The 19,144-nt window shown below is 39.0% G+C and overlaps 1 protein-coding gene across 6 annotated transcripts; it reads left to right on the forward strand.

Moving 5' to 3' along the window:
• The first annotated feature begins 4,597 nt into the window (after positions 1 to 4,597).
• hps3 (HPS3 biogenesis of lysosomal organelles complex 2 subunit 1) lies at positions 4,598 to 18,425 on the forward strand. Of its 6 annotated transcripts, none has more exons than XM_027290368.1 (26): positions 4,598 to 4,616; positions 4,835 to 4,909; positions 5,610 to 5,793; positions 5,923 to 5,994; positions 6,295 to 6,388; positions 6,479 to 6,552; positions 6,901 to 7,113; positions 7,404 to 7,473; positions 7,811 to 7,899; positions 8,309 to 8,423; positions 8,858 to 9,011; positions 9,109 to 9,191; positions 9,454 to 9,628; positions 9,796 to 9,877; positions 10,384 to 10,541; positions 10,772 to 10,873; positions 13,374 to 13,482; positions 13,684 to 13,946; positions 14,440 to 14,617; positions 15,531 to 15,764; positions 16,152 to 16,349; positions 16,495 to 16,683; positions 16,853 to 16,957; positions 17,485 to 17,691; positions 17,798 to 17,885; positions 18,060 to 18,425. In XM_027290368.1, the coding sequence occupies exons 3-26, from the start codon at positions 5,743 to 5,745 to the stop codon at positions 18,185 to 18,187; spliced, it is 3,231 nt and encodes a 1,076-aa protein (XP_027146169.1). In that variant the 5' UTR covers positions 4,598 to 4,616; positions 4,835 to 4,909; positions 5,610 to 5,742; the 3' UTR covers positions 18,188 to 18,425. The 6 variants fall into 6 exon arrangements, with proteins under 6 accessions (XP_027146169.1, XP_027146168.1, XP_027146172.1 ...); XM_027290369.1 differs by lacking the exon at positions 4,598 to 4,616 and adding an exon at positions 5,305 to 5,359 and having other exon boundaries at positions 4,857 to 4,909; XM_027290367.1 differs by lacking the exon at positions 4,598 to 4,616 and having other exon boundaries at positions 4,816 to 4,909.
• The last annotated feature ends 719 nt before the right edge of the window (positions 18,426 to 19,144 follow it).

Here is a 19,144-nt window from a genome sequence, read left to right on the forward strand (position 1 = left end):
AACAACTGTTAATTGATTAGATAAATGATTGATAATTAGGTTTAGGCACAACAACATCTTGGTTAGGGTTCATGAATTGTCACATATACACTATAGATAATTTGTTAAACTTCAAGTCAAGTCAAGTCAAGTCGAGTCAACTTTATTATCAGTGCTGCCAGTTTGTGGGGGCAAAGGGCAGAGAAGGAAGGGGGGAATTTAAGCAAAAAGCAAAGATTAAGACTCAAATGACTTGTGGACTAAAAAGAAGTCTACAACCAATCACAAATGAGGAGATAGAAAGAGAGTAAACAGCTGAATTGTGCCAAAAAGGGATGCAGCAACACAACATCAAAAAGATGTCCTACTTTATTATGTGCAAGAGAAAAGAAGGAAAACTTTCATCTGGGTTTTATGAGCACATCACCACACCATTTTTTTTTATTCTCCAGGTGTTGTTTGGCAACTTCAGATGGGCTGTGGGTTTAATTATCTAAAACATAAACAGGATTTCTACAATTAAGATTTAAAAAACGTTCAGTATCACCAAATGTGCCTTCAGGACACAGGTGATATAACAAAACATGTGTGGAGATAACAGCTGATCCCTTCTATCAGCTAATATGGGTTAATTCAGGGGAAAAGTCACAGTTTTCTCAAATTAGTAGGCATATATCTCTGCATCTATCTCTTATTAATTGTAGAAAAAAGAACATCTGCCCGATGACATATTTTCTAACAGGTGAGTAAATCACCCACTGATATGCTGTCAGAGATTTGTCTTGAGCTACGCCTATGGATTAAATAAACACATTCAAGTTATTATGAATGGCTTGATCAAACAGAGATGTTTGGAGGGGTATGGCCTTTCACCTCCATGGGGAATTTCTCACATCATGGTAAGGCTCTGTGGAGATTAGAGAAAAAAAGTAAGCCAAAGGAAAAGGTCATTTGTACTAGCTATAGGACAGTATAGAAAAGTACAATTCTGCTGTTTTTTATCATCATTTTCCACCAGAGTATTGGATCCTTACTCTGGTCTAAACACGAGAGGTCTAAACACAAGAGTATGAGTGGAAAAACAACAAGCATTAATCAGAAATATGGGAGGAAATTTTGTGCTTTCCTGGTTGTAGGACTGGTAAGAATAAAAACAGGAGAACTACTGTAAGAAGATTTCAAAATAATTACTTGTTGTAAAAATGATTAAGAATCAGGTTTCACTTTGTTGACGAGTCCAACAATCCGGCCCTGTTTTAATTCAGAAGACAAGGGAAACTGTTCTGGCAACACAGGGAATTATCTTACAACATCTATTGTTTTAAGACACATAAATTTTGAATGTTGACGCTGAGAACAAATTGCTTTTATTCATTCAATTGCAGTGAAGCCAGGGTACAACCTCTAGACTCTTCCTTTCAAGAATTCGCAGTCACATTGACAGACAGTTTATTTAGATGGATAGAGATTTGTAGAAAAGATGAGAGAGTGAAGATTTCCTTTTGTCATTAGCTCCCATTGAGAGAATCATCAGTCAATCTCTCAGAGCTAAAATAGCTAAAAACATAACACATTGCTTCAACAGTTCAACATTCAAAGCCAAAACCTTTGTCTCCTCAGTCAACCAGAGGTCTCCCTGTCAAAAATATCTTTATGTGTCACCTGACAACCTTTGTCTTGCTCAGAAGATATAACTTGACACCATGTCATTAACTGCCAACAAACATAGTAATCAGTCTAAAAACTCCACCAGGAATAGGGGTTGTAATCGCATAAAATATGTCCTGATAATCGTATCCATCCCAGTTCTAGGCTTATTTGTGTTCCCAGACATCTTTTCAAAAGGACAAAACAGGCTTACTCAAACTCAAATTAGTCCTAAAAGATCCAATCCATGCTTTGTTTAGTTCTGGTTATTCTAGTTTATTTCTTGTTTGCTGGCAGAAAGGTGCTAGTCAGTCATTTGCTTCTGGTACAAAAAACCCCCAAAACACTCATCAATGAGAGACCTTCATTGGCTCATTACTCATTCTCCACTGCTGGTAATTACACTGCTAATACACCAAGAAAAACAGCAAGACAGGGTTAGGATGAAGCCAAAGGAAAAAATGGAGAAGTAAGTATCAATCACAACAAGGAAGATGTTTCTTGGTCCTATACTCGAAACTTGCTAATATTTTCCCACACATGAACTTTTAACTTCAGGATCTGTTAGGACTGGACTTCTAGTAAATCTATGTTCCAGCTCACCTAAAAATGCAAAACATCTCATTTGAGTCTGTTGTATTGTTACTATTGAGCATGGAGAGAGGGACAGGAAGAGAAGGGGGAAGGGAGAGAGAAATTATGGGCAGTATATCCAGTAGATTTATGTTTCCTTGTCTATCCTGAGCATTTTAGTCCATGTTTGACCTCTGCGTGGGGGCAAAGACTGGCCCCTCTAAGTCTGGCTAAAGAAAATCCATGACTGACTGTTAATGTTTAGATTCTGTGAACTGCTTTTAATCATCAGCCAATGTGATGGTCTGAGCGCCTTTAGTGTTTCAAAGGTGGTCTTCGTGTTAGCTTGATTTGGTGAGCAACAGCAACACAACAAACAAAGAATCTTCACTGAATGAATTTGTACACGTGGTTAACATGAAGCAAGTATAGTATACAGTCAAACCAGGGTGGACAGTATACTTTATAATGCAGTGCAGATGTCAATGTATAATGTAAATGCAGAGATGACACTCAATTCATGTTACTTCCTCTTAACTTTTTTGGGATGGTTCTTAGTCTCACCGGTGTGACTATACTGCACTCTAGTGTCCAAAGATATTAATGACTTTGCTGGCTTCGGTTTTATTCAGAACCTTATCATAGTATCCTGTCAAGGTGCACAAGCTGATGTTTCCTGCTGCCCAAAAACATGTCCTAACCTGAATATTGTAGATGTGTCTTACTGCATATTCATAAAATCTGCTGTCAAATTTGTGCCTAAGTTGAAAACTGACAGAAGACTACTAATTTCTGGTAGTGATGATTAGTTAGATCGTCTTTCTTTGTGTATGCAGTTTTACTGATTCCACAAGCATTTTTTGCTCTGGTAACACTAGTAGACAAGATAAGTCTTTATTCATGAGTTCTTGCATAGTTAGAGCTGGTTGTTGATAGATTTGTTGTAGTGTTACAAAAAAGATTGGGGGTAATGAGGATTTTCAAAACATACTAAGGATCAAGAGAAATAAGGTCAGTACACTCTAATTATGTAGTCTGATGTAATTACTTTTTGTACTTTGAAGCCTGTTTTTTTTAGTGATCCTCCTCCCTGATAGTTAATCTTGTGATGGTCTGATAGACAACACCCAGGAGGCAGCATTTCTTAAATAAACTAACTAACAAAACTAGCAAGGGCATTTTGGCTGTTTAAAACTTTGATATATGACCACATGTCTCACCGATGTTAAGATCGAAGTAAGTGGAGTCAGATGTTTCTGGTGGAATGATCATAAATTGTTCATGACTAGATATAAACATCTGTAGAGATTTACTGGAATAAGATGCATTTCTAGTGCTGCTATAAAATTGTGTCCAACAATAAATGAGTCAGTAAGAGATTTCCAGACTAAAAGGTCACGTGACCCCAACCTGCCTCTAGAAAATGACGGAGTGTTGTTTTTATAAAATACTCCAAAAACATATGGTTGAGGCCATGTAAACAGGGTCAGACTTTGTTGTTCTCGGATGGGACAAACCAAAATAATTTTGTTTAAACACAATATCAGAGCGTGATATGTTTTGAGCGAATAATTAGATGTGCACTGGTGAAGTTAAAAGCCATCAAGACAAAATGCTTTTAAACCTAGAACATAATCAGTGGGCAGTTGAAAGGCCAGCAGCAACCAGGAGGACGGCACAGGCCATCCATATGGTACTGACAGGTAGCCTTCTGGGATCGGTAAACAAGATGGAGACCAACTACAACCAAATACAAGGAAAATCTAATGAAACCCAACTATTTAATTTAAGTGAATGCTTTTGTAGAAACACAGTCTAAACTTTGCAGGCTTGGTATTCATTCCATTATCCGATAAATGCAATGGGAAAGTCCAGAGGCTACTTCCAGTCACACATGAAAACACATTTCTATGAAACATGTCTTACCTTAAATACATTAAAAAGCCTTAATACATAAGCTGGCATTTATAGCTAGGATATCTATAAAAGCTAATTATGTTTATAGTGTGTAGGCTTACATATCAAGACCAGTTCAGCCAATCACAACGCTTCAAATTTAATTTCCTGCACCGTTTATATTTTACATTATTATATTATATATTATTTTCTTTACATTTCATTAGCTGCTACAGTGCAGTGTTTTGCTCTTGACTATAAACATCACTCGGCACAATGTAATGTTATGCTTTAATTGCTGGCGTCGTCACTATAGCAACGGTCCATAAGGCTCATGGGTACTGTAGTATAGATAGAAACGTAGTATATCTCCGAATGTAAAGAGTAAAATTTATTAGCAATGGCCACAAAACAACTCTGCAATCACATTAACTAACCGGGGGAATACATGTGCTCCACTTTTTTTCTTTTTTTACTCCCTTGACTCGAAAGAACCATGAAAACTCCTCATTTACTGCAGTGTGAGTAAAACAGTACTGCACCAGAGTGTTTACACGGTAATGACAAAAATGTCTAAGAAAAAAACTAAATGTCATAGACAGATCAGCGCTATAGTTTGTGACAGCTCGATAGCCAATGAAAACGTCAAACGCAACACAAGCAGCAATGTGAGCCAATGAAAATCGAGAGGGGGCGGGCGCTTTGTTGTTGTCGTTTACGTTCACTTCCTGCTTTACAGCGTGAAACCAATCAGTCGGTGTAGCGGTGAAAGCTGAAGTAGGAAGAGAGAAGAAACCGAACATCTGGCAGCAAAGTGCGTAATTTTCAATTAATATTTTATTCTCTTAGGACTATTAAAGGTTAGCGTATCCGTTAGAGTGTGAGTAAACGGAGGGTTAACCTGAAAGGGAGTCGGTACACCCTCTGCTCCTCACAAGACTGCGGCATGTGATATCGATTAGAGACACAGACACGGGACACAAGCTCCCGGTGCACTGCCAGAGGAGCAGAGGAAGCTAACATTCATATTTTGTTGTGTTTTGACTGAATACTACAATATTCATTGTCCGTGGTGATATTTTAGAGTTGACTGTGGTACTTTCTGGTCATTTGACTAAAAGATAAAACAGTTAATTGTCATGTAGATAGCTCATGTTGTACTCATTCAACGAACAGTTTGCATGGGATAACAAAGACCATGTCCCCTAGGAAAGATGTGTTGCTGTCGATTTGTTGTTGATTTTACTGGCCATGTGAAATCCATGTAAGTGTCTGAAAACTGCGTATCTTATTTATTTTGTCACATGTGATGGACGATGTTAGTTTATATGGGAATCACTGTCTTATTACATTAGGGCTTCAACTCAAAACATTAATTAAACTACTGAATAATTTTCTTGCATAATTTGTTTAGTCTATAAAAATGTGTGCATTGTACAGTGGAAAAAAAATGCCATTTACATGTTCAGCTTCACTGTGATGTCTTAACTGTGTTTTGTTTTTAATGATGGTAGGTGTCCTGCTGGATGAAGCCTCCTAGAAACACAGATAAAGTGGTGGAGTTCATAGATTTCAAAGCAGCAGTAAAACATTTTTAATTAGACTTCCACGCTGGACAGAATATACTTTCCCAGAGGCGGACCAAACATGGTGCACGTCTACAACTGCCATCCTTTTTCCTCACAGCAGATAGTACAGGTAACTGCAGCCTGGCTGATGGTGATTCAAAACATGCCTGAGTTAAAAAAAAAACCCTAGTATAGTCAAATATCTCTCTATATATTCTTTTGTATCATCTTTTAACCAATCTCCCTCTCTGTGGCTCAGGTGGAGCAGGAACCTGGCCTGGTCTGCTGTGGAGGTGGAGCGTTGTTTGTGGTGGCGACTGGAGGATGCAAGGTTACCTTTAAAACACATTTATTATTAAGCCATAGTCATCCTGTTTGTCATTTGTGTGTAAATAACTTCAGATAACCTTATGCTCATTGATAGAACCTGTGAAACCTCATTAAATTGACATACAATAGCATTAAATAAATATAAGCTAATAATAAATATTATATACATTATGGGGATTGTGGGAATACTCACGTGTCATAGCACTCATCACTTTCTCTTAATTCTTGAGTGATAACCTTTGTTAGATGAGAGGTTTCTGCAGGATACTGACTGTTGTGTTGTGATGTGAACTGGACCAAGGTGGAGGCTTACAATGTGGAGCAGGAGGGCTGCCCTCTCATCTGTCGCTTTGCCACCATGGGCACTGTGAAGAGCATCCAGCACAGCAAGATAGGTAAAAACATTACCTCTCTTCCTTTGTCAGTTCCCAGCTGCACTTTATTTGTTTCCTTCGTTCCTCTCTAACCCCCACTGTCACTTCCAGGAGATTACCTGGTGACCATTGAGGAAAAGAACAGTGCCATCTACCTGAGAGCCTACACTAACTGGCGCTACCAGGTACATACTGACCAACTAAGCTTTCTCACAAAAACTACGATCATAGTGTTAAGATAAAATATGTGATTTAATTTAAACTATAATACAACTTTAATTTGAAATAAGCTAAACATTGTAATAAAACATATAGCAGCTTTTAGTCAACAAATAAATCTCCATGAGGGGAAAATGCTCATTGTGGTATTAACATTAAACCTTGTTTGAATTGGTCGTTGTCCACCGATGACTGTGGAAATATACCAAATGATTGATGTCCTATAGCATCATCACCCATCAATGTGTCTGCAATATAATCTTATCTTCTTTGACTTCTTCCCTCACAGTAGTTATTTCATGCTTTCTATTCAGGCAGAGGAGAAGGCTCGTGTCGGGGTGCGTTTGTTGGGCCATTTGCTGGGTGGGGCGTCTGTGCGGGGTGGAGTGCAGATGGAGATCATTGAGATCCCTCTTTCAGAGCGTCCTGTTGCTGTAGCATGTTGCTCTATAAGAGGAGACCTTCTGGTTGCCTGTGAGAACACTCTGGTTCTGTTTACTTTGAGGAGACAGAACCAGCAGAGCCTGGTAAGAATCCAAATTCTGATCTGGGAGTTGAACTCCTGTGTAGAGCTTTTTATACAAATGATCTGAATTTAAAGACTGAGGTTTTTAATATGATGGAAGTCCTCATTGCTCAAAAATTATTCCTGTAATTACTGTTCAGATCTACCAGATTTCTTGGAAGAGACCAACATGCTTTCCTCTAAAGCATGTTTTTCTCATTGTTACAATACTCTGAAGAACCTAAGTTGACTACTTTTCATACCTTAAATGTTCCAGTGGCATAATGTTTCTTTCTCTGGAAAAAAAAACAGCAGAATCAGAGTCAGCAGATCCTTCAGAGCACCTGGCCGAACAATCAACAGAGCTCCAGCCAGAGTCAAGGTAATGTAAGAAAAGTAACCCATAATTAAAAACACATTTTCAGGCAAAGAAAACTGTAATATGTAAACTGGAGTTAAGTGATCCAGTTACCACCCTCAAAAGAAGTGAGCCCTCACATAGAAAATTATCTCCATAAGTAGTACACAAACACGGTGAGATAAAAGAAGTTCAGTTATCATAAACAAATGCATATGTCATTAAAGTCTCAGTGCTAATCATTGGTTTTATTTTTACTGACCTTAAAGCGATCAAATGTGCTCATAAACCATGTATACAATATATATATATATGTGAAGAATGCTGGATGAAATGGTTTCCTGTCCTCCTTAATTTTTAGGTCAGACCTCCAGTTCAACCCAGAATGTTTCTATCTTGGATTTTGAGCGCTCAGTTATCCTGCATCTTCCAAAAATCAAGCCTAAACGGGTACAAACACTTTCTCTTTTTTTATTTTTTTTTTAAGTAGTCATAATCCAACTGTCTTAAACAGTATAACTGTTTTATTGAGTTGTCATGCATGATAATAATAACCCGTACTAACTGTGCTTTACATTTCTATCAGATATATTTATATGAATACATCCAAAAATATCAGCCCTATGTGCACATTGTGTTCTCAGCTAAACACTGAAATATCTTGCTCAATAGCAATCACAACATTTATAAGTTGGTAGTATGGACAGAACATAACATAAAGAACATAAACAGAATAAAAATAGTTCTTGATAATTTCACAAACGAAACACTCACATTTGCTTTTTTTACATTATTTTACTGGTAATAGAAATAGATAACCTGTGGCTGTGGTTACTTTAACATCACCTCTGTCCCATAGGTGGCGCTGTGTGGAGGATATGTGGCTATACAGGCAGAGCTGGAGGTGCTAGTGCTGAAACTGGATGCATCGTCTGAAACTAAAATCATGGAAGAGTCATCAGACACAAATAAAGGTTGTAACACACATTTCTAATTGACTTATGTTGTCTTCATGTTTGAATTAAACAGGATATGAGGCATGCGTAGACCTGCATGGAGCAATGAAGACTCACATTAAACTTAAAGCAGCAGAGACATTAAAGTGGCCTTTGAGCTCAAGGACATCTTGTGTCCAGCAGTTCAACTTTTGAAGTGAAAATTCTTAGCATATTCACAGATTCTTGGAGTGAATGAGTCAGACACAAATAATTATCTCAAGCAGAGTATTTCATGAGTCCTAAATGTGTTCTTTAAGCTCTTCATGTTTGCCAAAAGCTGTGGAATATATTAACTTTTATCTTTATTCCCTATACAGTTAAACTTACTTTGCACCTGGCTACCATCAGGCTTTAGTGTGGATCACATGAGAGAATCATGTGTATATCTGTGTATGATTGTGTGTGTGTAGCAGATCATCTAGAAGACCAGACTGACTTTCTGGTCCTCCAGAGGAACCAGGAGTTGCTCGGTGATCGAGCTAAAGACTGTGACATCCCTGTCAACATTGAAAAAACTGGGCTTGAGGACATAGGACAATACACACTGTCATATGTTCTCTTCAGGTATCTATTTCTGAGAACCAGTTCAACCTTCAGATCTTTACAGTGAGTCTATTTTCCCTGTGTGGTGTGTGTTTAACTTGTCATTTCTGTCTTGCAGGCGCTTTTCTCCTGACTTCTTCCAGGGCTGCAATGTGGAGGAAACTCAAGTGCATTCCCTGCAGCTCTACCCACTGTTCACCAGTCAGTACAGCAGACAGTTTAAGATACATATATAGACTGACATATAGAGAGAATAGGTTGTCATAGGAACCCACAGTTATGTTAGGTTTAATAGGCATTTTACTAATTATGTGACATTTTAGTGTAGGTGTGTGTCTGCATGTGTGTGTGTAATGAATTGGCAACCATAACAATGCCATCATGTGTTTGAAAGCTCTTGAAAGGAAAAAGCTTTCAGGTGGACAGTGAGTTAGAGTTACATGTTGTGTATTTCTCTCTCCAGGTAATCAGTCAGTGTCTCTGGAGGAACCAGCATGCATGTTCTGCTTCTTCTCTCTCCCCAACACCGGCTACCTATACAGTCTGAAGGGTGGTGTCGAGCTTCTCTCAACCTATCAGTATCCAGAGAAGGTCCTGGAGGCGGTGCTAACAGACTTCCTGTTGCACGTCATAACAAAGTATGTCTGCAGTCTGATTTGATACAGAAATCAGTTCAACTTCACACTCAACCATTCAAACTTTTAATCACTTACAACATTTAGTCTTTTCAAAGTGAGGCTAAATGATAAAGATTTCTGTTTGGCATAGTAAGTTTGTATCTTGTTTTCTGTGTGTGCCTGGCCAGGAGTGCATTGCAGTGTTTCACAGTGCGCTGTGCAGCAGTAGCGGCCAGGATTGAAGACCCATACATCGATACCACCATGAAGGTATGAGCCTGACCTTATATCCTTGCTCTGTGGCCTCTGCTGTATGGTTCAGTCTGGCCACATCCCTATTTCCTGCAGCAGAAACCTGTTTTGAATATGCTACTTCACAACAGACATACAAAGTTATTAAATAGGTGCTAAAGAAGAAAAAATATTATCAGCAGTTACTGAAGTCAGAGCTAAAGAGCTAAAGCAAGTGATTATTACAGATACTACAGCAGTTACAGGTTCATTAGGGCACTGGTTTTCAAACCATGGTACATGTACACATCCTCCCTCCAAGGAATCTCTGAATTAAAAACAAAAATTAAATTATGCAATGTTCATGCACGTAGCATGTGCTTACATCCATGATTAGTTATTACTAAAATGTGAAGTCAAGATTGTAAGTTGAGGTAAAATGTTCAAAAACACTGCGGTCATGGCTCCAAAGATGGCTTCCACTTTTTCACCAAATTAGCTGTAATAAGCGTGCACTGTACGTCTGTTCATCTGTATGTTTGAAGGCCTGCCCGCCCTCCAGCCTGGAGGTGTGCGCGCTCAGGATGCAGCTATTTATTGGTCTCCGATCAGTGTGTGTCTACGGCCGCCATGTTATCTTGCTCTCCGCTGCCGACACAGAGACACAAGAGGAGACCGAACGCACCACACAGCGCAGAGGCCTGTAAGTCAAACACACAAACAACGCAGTCATAAATGAACACACTATGACAGTGTATAGGTCATACACCTTTTAGTTTTAAAAGCGTCATCAGATACCTCCGTGTGGGTATCAAAAAAGAAGAATTTATCAGCAGTGTGTGTGTGTGTGTGTGTGTGTGTGTGTGTGTGTGTGTGTACCGGCATACATGCGTTAATAAACCTGTTTACTGTGTATGTGTGTTGTTATTTTAGCGAGTTGAAGGAACACACCATGCTGACTGGTATTTTCCTGGCGGTGGGAATCGATCCCGCTAATACGCCGGCTCTGGAGAGCTTTCTATCACGCCCCTTCCTGTAAGACAAACCCCAAACTCCCATCTCAGTGTTTGTTATTGCATCCAGGCCAAGCTGCAATGCTAAGAAACCCTGGAAATATTCACATTAGCGGTGACTATTAGGCAAATCCTCATATCAGCCCTAATGTAAAAGGGAAATCTTGCCAGTTTGGATTCTGTTTCACATTTTAATGTCACAAAAAGCTTTTTTTTCTCTCAGCGTCCATCGAAGCAGCTTGTTGCATTATATTACTGGAGTATTGCAGGTTTTTAAGACAAATGCCTTGTGAAGAAAACACAAGTTCAACATATCAAAGCATCTCTCCTCACTCTAACTGTGTTTGCAAAAGAAGTAAATGTTTGTTTAAAAAATTATAAAAGGAGACGTACTATCATCTTTTTTATGTGAGAGTCCAGCATAAGAGAAACAATATTGGCCCAGTGAGAAAATAAATCATGAAATAAACGTTTCAGACTAAAATTCTATAATTCTGAAGCTGATTGCGGATTTTCATTGTTGGCACAGATACATTATTTTAGAATACACATGATAGTTGATAAATTCAGTATATATTCCCTGTAATTCCTGAGACCTTGTTTTTCATTGTATGACCTTTCTAAATGAGTGCAGAAGTTTACCCATTTCCCTGTTACTACTTTACCTCCTGTACAGAAGCTGTAAGTAAAGTCAGAGGTCCTAAAGCATCCAGATATTATAGGTAGAGTTCAGTGATACATATTTCTGCATGGCATTACAGCTTGGTCTTGAAGTGACAACACTTCCCGTTTTAGTCCCTAAACCCACCTTAACCTGCCTAACTGCCCTCAGTGTGTGTGTGACTTTTTGCTCACAAACTAATCATGTTTTGGAATTAAAAAGTTTGGGATTTCTTTCGGCTCACTTAGTAATCCAACTTTATGTGTTCTCATGAAAAAATGAACATAGATTATAAATTATGCAATGTTGCATACACCTGACTGTCATGCTTGTAATTGTATCTAAGAATTCAACATTAAAATGATTTTAAGTAGCACTTTCTGCACAAATGATGATGGGCAACAACGGCAGAGGCAGAACAACACCTTACAAGTATTTCAGCGTTGAACATCCCCGTCCTGCACAAACCCCTTATCTTGTAACCCATAACATATATAAATGCACACACACGCACTCATGCACACACAACCACACACATGCACGTACACACATATATAGCCACAGGGAAAGTTAGTTTTTAAGTTAACCTGTTCACTAACAGCTCGCTAACAGTCTCTTTGGTCATGAAAACTATAGTAGTACATTTTAGTAGTGTAGTATAGAAGTTGATATACAAACCCTGATTCCAAAAAAGTGTGTAAAACATAAATAAAAACAGAATGCAGTGATTTGCTATACCTTTTTTAGTTTTATATAACTACAGTCTAAAGACAAGTTATGTAAGGCTTAAGCTAAAAAAAGTTATTGTTTTTTGTATAAATATGCTCATTGTGAATCATGTCTGCAACATGTTCTAAAATAGTCCCAACAATTTCAACCTGCAGTTGCAAGAAACTTATGGATCTCCATGGATCTACAATCCATAATATCATTAAAAGATTAAGAAAATCCATAGAAATATCTGCATGTGAGGGGCAAGGTCTAAAACTATCATTGTCATCAGTGCCTATAACCTTCAACCTTTCAGGTAGCGCTGCATTAAAAACACACTTCAGGAAACTGTTATTTGTTGCTGTATCTACAAATGCAAGTTAAGACTCTACCGTGCAAAGTTAAAGTCCTATATCTACATCCACAAACATTGCTGAGTTCTCTGGGCCTTTGCTCATTTGAGACTGAGGAGAAGTGGGCTGTGGTCTGATGAGTCCACATTTCAAACTGTTTTTGGAAGTCCTGGCTGTCATGTCTTCTGGGATAAATTAAGTTTTATACTGCGTCCCAGCTTTTTTGGAATTGTGGTTTTACTACATATCAAGAAGTTGTTCTTTACTGGGAGTATGATGCTGATTCAGATACTGTAGCACCCATAATCACAGTATACAACATCAACCCTTTTTTTTGGTCTTGTAGTTTCTACTGCATGTGCAATGTCATGACAAACATGGAATCATTTTTCAACTGGGTTCATGGAAAATCTGTCATGCAATGTTTAGTTCGCTGTTTGTGTGTCTTCATTGTGTATTTCCTTGGTGTATTATCAGTCTCCTGTAAAGATGGCCAGTTACAGATTAAAAAAACTGAACAGCAGCTGTTGTTACTTATAAAGCAACTTTGAAATAGGAGATACTTAGGTTGAATCCCAGTTTGTAGACTATCGACTACAGACTACAAACTGGGATCAGTGATCCATGATCACTGATTTGGCACCTAATGCATGTTTCCTTTTGTGTTGATTTCATGAATCATGGATCTTGAGATTAAAATTGAGACATCTACTCTGTGAGATGAGACATTGGGATTTAAATCATCTCTCTGTTCAGTTGTACCTTTTGTTACCTCTCTGTATAACCTCTGACCTCAGGAGCAGGAAGTGGACGATCTCTTCTCCCAAAGAAACCAGCACAGTGGGACACGGATGGAACCTCTACGTGATCGACACCGTCAACCCCCTCACTCTTTACCAAGAGATGGTAATACAGATATACTTAAACAAAACTTCAAAAAAATCCACTTGGATGCACAATTATTAAAGATTACTAAAGAAAAAAAAATATGTTTAAAAAAAGTTAGGATTTTAGTACTAGAGGCTGGATAAGATACAGATTTTACACTCTGAATATGTGAACATGTTTATGAGTCTGTACACTAACCTGTGTGTCTGTGTGTGTCAGGTTGAATACAGCCAGCGGTATGCAGAAACCAACCTGCAGGCTCAAAGCCTTCGGCACCTCCTCAGTGAAGCTCACCTCCTCCTCCGTGCCTCCTTACTCCAAACATCTGGGCAGCAACAGAACATCGTGGGAGACCCCGCGACATCTCTGCAGACAGAAGCGGACGGACCATCCGAGAAAGAGACAGCAGTACAGACAGACATTCAAGAACTGGAGGAGGCACTCAGACAGAACTGTGCGCAGCTGGGAGACTGTTTCAGCAGGTAACACACACACTTAAACTGCAGGACACTAATATGCATTAATATGAAATCAGCTTTCCTTATATTACTACACGGATTTAGGGACTTTTCTGCTTTTTAGCTTGATGTTAAGTTCCTCTTTAAATTTAGTGGTTCATCTCTACAATTGCTAAGAGCATCATGAGCATACTGGCAGCATTTTGAGCTCACCATTTGGTCTACTAATGATTAAATTTAGTGGTATAATTCCCCAAAATTACTTAATCCATTCCTGTTTTACCTCACTCTTAAAGGACCAGTATGTAGAATTAAGTGGCGTCCAGTGGTGTAATATTTGATTGTAGCCCCCTACAGTAAAGTGAAACGCCCTATCTAGAGGTAATGTTTAGTTTGTCTGTTCTGGACTACTGTCAAAACACGGCAGTTTAACATGGCAGACTCTGTGGAAGATCTGTCGCTGCTGATCATCTGTAAGTTGTGTCAGCACTAACTGTGTACTTTTCTGCTCTGTTAGGGGAAGTCAGAAAGACTGCCACCTGGCTTTGCCGTACTACAGGATGTCAGGTCTGTCAGTCACTGAGATCATCGCCAGGAACCGACCAATTCCCAAGAGTACTCCCTCCTATGGCCCTGGTTTCCTGTTTTACCTGAAGCATTACCTGATAGAAGAAACAGAGCAAAGCCTCAGTCAGGTATACACAAACACACATGATTTAAATTGTGTACACAACATGCAGTTAAGTAGTTATTCAAGTACACTATATTATTTGTATATACACCAGTTTATCAGCTGTTTTGTAAGGTTTTCTGTACCATGAGTTATCCAGAATAAGATCATTAATATATAAGGTAGAAATAAACATCAGAAATATAGCTGCAAGCAGCCATGGGGGGGCATAGCAGTGTAACAGCATAGCAGGCAAGCCTATCGCTGCTCAGGAAGTTTTGTGTCGATACATCAAGGCATCACAGAGATATTGGTCTACTTCCTGTTTGGCGGCTTTGTCACCAACTTGGATTGGCTGTTACGGCAAAAGAGTTTGGTGTTCAGACATGAAACTTCAACCATGAGCCAGCCATGGTCTGAAGACTATATTCATCAAGTTTCATGTAAACAAAGTGTGTGCCCTCTGTAATCATAAGTGTGTTTTTGACTAAATTTAAAATGGCCGCCAAATCTATGTATGTATGTATTACAGAGTCCTTTAGCAAATGTACTGGGATGTCTGAGAGTATCAGTCAACACTGGAATTAAGGTTAAAGTCCAAAGCAATATGAAGATATGAGCAAAAATGCATTTTTGCTAATTATAGCCCCCCCTATAGGTCAATCTCCAAAATTGGGCCTCTCAAAGAAGGGGTCATGAGGCACCATGGCACTGTCCTGAATACATGTGCCAAGTTTCAGAACTTTTCACCATGGCGTTCTAGGAGCTGCCATAGGATCAATAATAATAATAATAATAATAATAGTAGGAAAAGCTACTAACACAATACGTGCCATCGCAGACTACACTGCTAGGCCCAAATAAGAATAGCTACAAACACAATGGGTGCTTCACAGCTTTGCTTCTACGCCCCCAATTAAAGAATTCTCTCCCTGCAGGAAGGAGCTGATGAGGTCATAGACATTTTCAGCCAATCAGAGCCTTCAGAGCTGGTCAGCATGTGTGCTAGCCCGTCCATGGTAAACATCAGTCCTGCCCGGACGCTGCGAATCTTACAACGTCTGCAGGACACAGCTGGCGTGTCGGTTCCACTGACCATCACCATGGCAACCATGATGCTGCTTTTGGACGACCTCCCACAGTACACACAACTGATGGAAAGACACGCAGAGGTTAGAGGGGACAGGGGTGTGTGTGGGTGTGTTTTTAAGGATGTGACCAAGTCGAGAATAAGCTGAAACCAGTACTTTGACTTTGACATAAATAAATAATATATTTATATTGAGTCTCAATAATCCAATCAAAAATAATGTGCTTAATATCAAAACACATTAACATTTAGAATCTTTTAGCTTGATGACCACACACTGTAAATTATTCTGCTTGTCAAAAGTTTGAGATCAACTGTCTGATATCTATTTTTTATTCCATATCTTGTACACGCTATAAACTTTAATAGAAACATGTAATAGGCCTATAACAATAAGCGATGTGTACAAATATTTAGTATATATCAGTTGTTTAGACATGAATTCTCAGTACAGTGTTTGTGTGTTTAGATGCTGCTTGTGTACGGGTTCATCGAGGAGCCAAGGCTGTTGTTGCACGGTGGAGGTGGAGGCCAGCACACACACATCCGTCCCACAGTGTTGACTCGCCAGTTGGCCAAGTCTCAGCCAGGACTGCTAGTGGCTGCCATTGTGGCTTTGCATGAAAACAACAAAGTTCAGCTGGAGCATGCTGATCACATATTCAAGGTGAGTGTGCCTCATAATTCACAGCAAATAAAGCAGCAGGGTGATAGCTTAAAATATGACTTAAAACAGGGTGTCTTCATTTAATTTTTTTCAAGTGAGAAAAGAATAGCAATAAAAAGGTATGTGTATATGTATGTGTGTCTAGGAGCTGGGCTGTGAGAATTGCTTACAAGTGGATTTCTGGGAGGCGATGCTCATGGCCTCCTCGCAGGAAGCTGTCATCCAGGAACTTCTGTTCCGAGTGGCGTGTTTCTACATAGACCAGCTGACAAACTCAGATACACACCTCAACGCATCGTCAAGACGCAGGCCGCTGAAGAGCGCTGATGAGCTGGTACCGTAAAAATGACTGCTGTTGTCTTTGCTTGGTAGAATTTCTTTTGTTTATTACCAACAAACTGTTCTTCTTTCATGTAGAAAATTGTTATTCAGTGCATGAGAACAGGCAGAACAAATATTGTAGGTATTGTGTAACATTCATTCAATCCACTCAAATGTTTCAGATCCACTCGTGCTCCCATTATGGTGCTCTGTACCCGTGGCTCACTGTTCTCAGTCCAGCTCACACTATCAGCTGCCAACACCAGGAGGCACTACACAAACTGCAGGTAATTTATTCATAAACAAAATAAGTCTGTACCTGTATGCCACAAATGTAGTCACCTTAGTAAGAATTGATAAATAAATAAGATTAATTGAGACCACAGAGACTGTCTGACTTCAATCTGTTATCAGTTTTAAAATAAGACTTGCATGTCCAGTGTGTCAGATTTATTGGCTCTATTTACAGAATATGGCAGAAATGGAATATAATATGCAGAACTATTTATTCTTGGGAGGAGGAAAGCTAGGCCATCAGTGAAAAAAGCCAAGGACATACAAAATATAATATAAAGGATAAAAGAATTAAACATTAAAAAATGAAAAGAAAATCTGAGATTGGATGTAGTGACTCAGTATTTCTAAAATTTTGGATTTGGACAGTAGCACATATATCAAAGAAATTAAAAGATTAGCAAACTCAGTAATTGATACTGAAATATAAGTAAATACATTACATTACTTGTGAATAAAGGTAAAGATGTCATCTTTTCAAAGTTACATTTGACCATTCCTGTGTCCCTGTTTCCTCCAGTCTCTCCTGTGTGGTCCGTCCCTGTCTGTGGGCTCTGTCATGCCTCTGTTGGAGCGTTTATCAGAGGAAACCTTGTGGGGCTTCAGCCTGCACCTTCTCTGTGCCACCAGAAGGGGGCAGTACGACAGGAGCATTGAAAAGTTGCTGGACCGATGTCCTCAGGCCATCATAGCCTATGCCAATCACCAGTTACAAGACAAACATATGGTGTGTACTGAGCAGTAGCCTGTGAAGTGTGTAACCCTTTCACTCTGTATCCTGTCCGTGTTTTTACAGTGATTCTCAAATGTATCACCCTGTCTTATCTCTGCAGGTGTTGTGGTGGCAGAAACTGCTCCCTGAGCTCTGTAACAGGACGAGAGCTGCTCCAGACAACAGCATCCTATTGGCTGCTCTTAAAGGTAGACACTTTCCAAGAATACAATCAGTCTATTAAAAGTGCACCAGTGGTTTCTAAGGCCAGACAATTTATCAAGATTTGACAATTTTGTCAAAGGTAATAATTTGGCTGCTGGAGAAAATATCCATGACAACAATCCTATGCATTTTATTGTGTCTGTTTTCTATGCCGACAGAAACGCTGGTCGTGGTTGCCATGGAGACGAGCCCCACAGAGTTCCTGGAGCTAATACCGGACGATGGCACAGCCTCATACTTTCTGCCTCACCTGTTGACATGTACCCAGAGACACTTGCTGGTCTGACACACTGAACTGATGCACAGAACAACTGCAGTCTACTGCTGACAACTGGACTGCTGCTGTTTACAAGCCCCTCAGCAGCGGTGTTTGAGGATTATTTAAGCTGACAATCCTGCCTCTCTAACCTCTATGATATGAGCAGCACTTTGTTTGTCCTTAGACAATCATGTAGAGGTTTGTAGAGGCACAATTACTTGACTACCTTTTGAGTATTAAGCTATTAAACTGATTTGATCAGTCACTCTGGTGATGTATCTGTTGTCTCTTGCTGAACATAGATATAGAAAAGAATAGAATATAAAGAATGCACAAAAAATGCCTGCAGCGTGTAGAGCAGGTCATGCAGAGCACATCTAAATCAAAAAATGGTTTTGGGTTCTCCTATGGGTTCATGTTCCTGGGAGCTACACAGTCCAGCCTTTAGATTATTCAAAACCACAATCTGATTTGACTTTCGATTTTCAGTTTAAATTTATTTAAAGCTCTCCTGACTATTATACTGTGAGTCACAGTTTGTCAGGTTTTGATTTGTAAAGATCAACACTTTGTTGGTTTTTCAATGTCATTCACACATTCCTTTAAAGATAAGCTACATGGTGTCAAGTGTTATATAAGTTATATTAGAACTATATATTTTTTGGAGTGTACCGCACTAAGGCCATATGGTCAAATTTAAATAATTAATTTAAATATTAGTAACTCATAAGTACAACATGGGAAACAAACAACAGTGAATTGAAGAGCAAACTGTTAAAAGCAAAAATAAAAATAATAGTCACTAGACGGTTGAAGGCTCCTTCAACTACAGTAACCATTTACCTTTAAAACCTGCGACACTGGGATAATCATTGAAATTAAAAGATAATTCCATTTTTCTATATAAAAATATAATTGTCGCACCCCTATGCAATATGCTTCTTTTTTCATGGATTTTTAGTTAGCTGTCTGTTCATGGGTGTT

This window comes from Larimichthys crocea, chromosome XVII (assembly GCF_000972845.2).
Source record: "Larimichthys crocea isolate SSNF chromosome XVII, L_crocea_2.0, whole genome shotgun sequence".
Lineage (NCBI taxonomy): Eukaryota > Metazoa > Chordata > Actinopteri > Sciaenidae > Larimichthys > Larimichthys crocea.

Bases quoted from the DNA above. Each gene is read 5' to 3' on its own strand.
- hps3 (XM_027290368.1), top strand. From the start codon at position 5,743: ATGGTGCACGTCTACAACTGCCATCCTTTTTCCTCACAGCAGATAGTA. The intron at 15,765-16,151 runs GTTAGAGGGGAC...TTGTGTGTTTAG, and splicing joins TGATGGAAAGACACGCAGAG to ATGCTGCTTGTGTACGGGTT. The intron at 16,350-16,494 runs GTGAGTGTGCCT...ATGTGTGTCTAG, and splicing joins ATGCTGATCACATATTCAAG to GAGCTGGGCTGTGAGAATTG.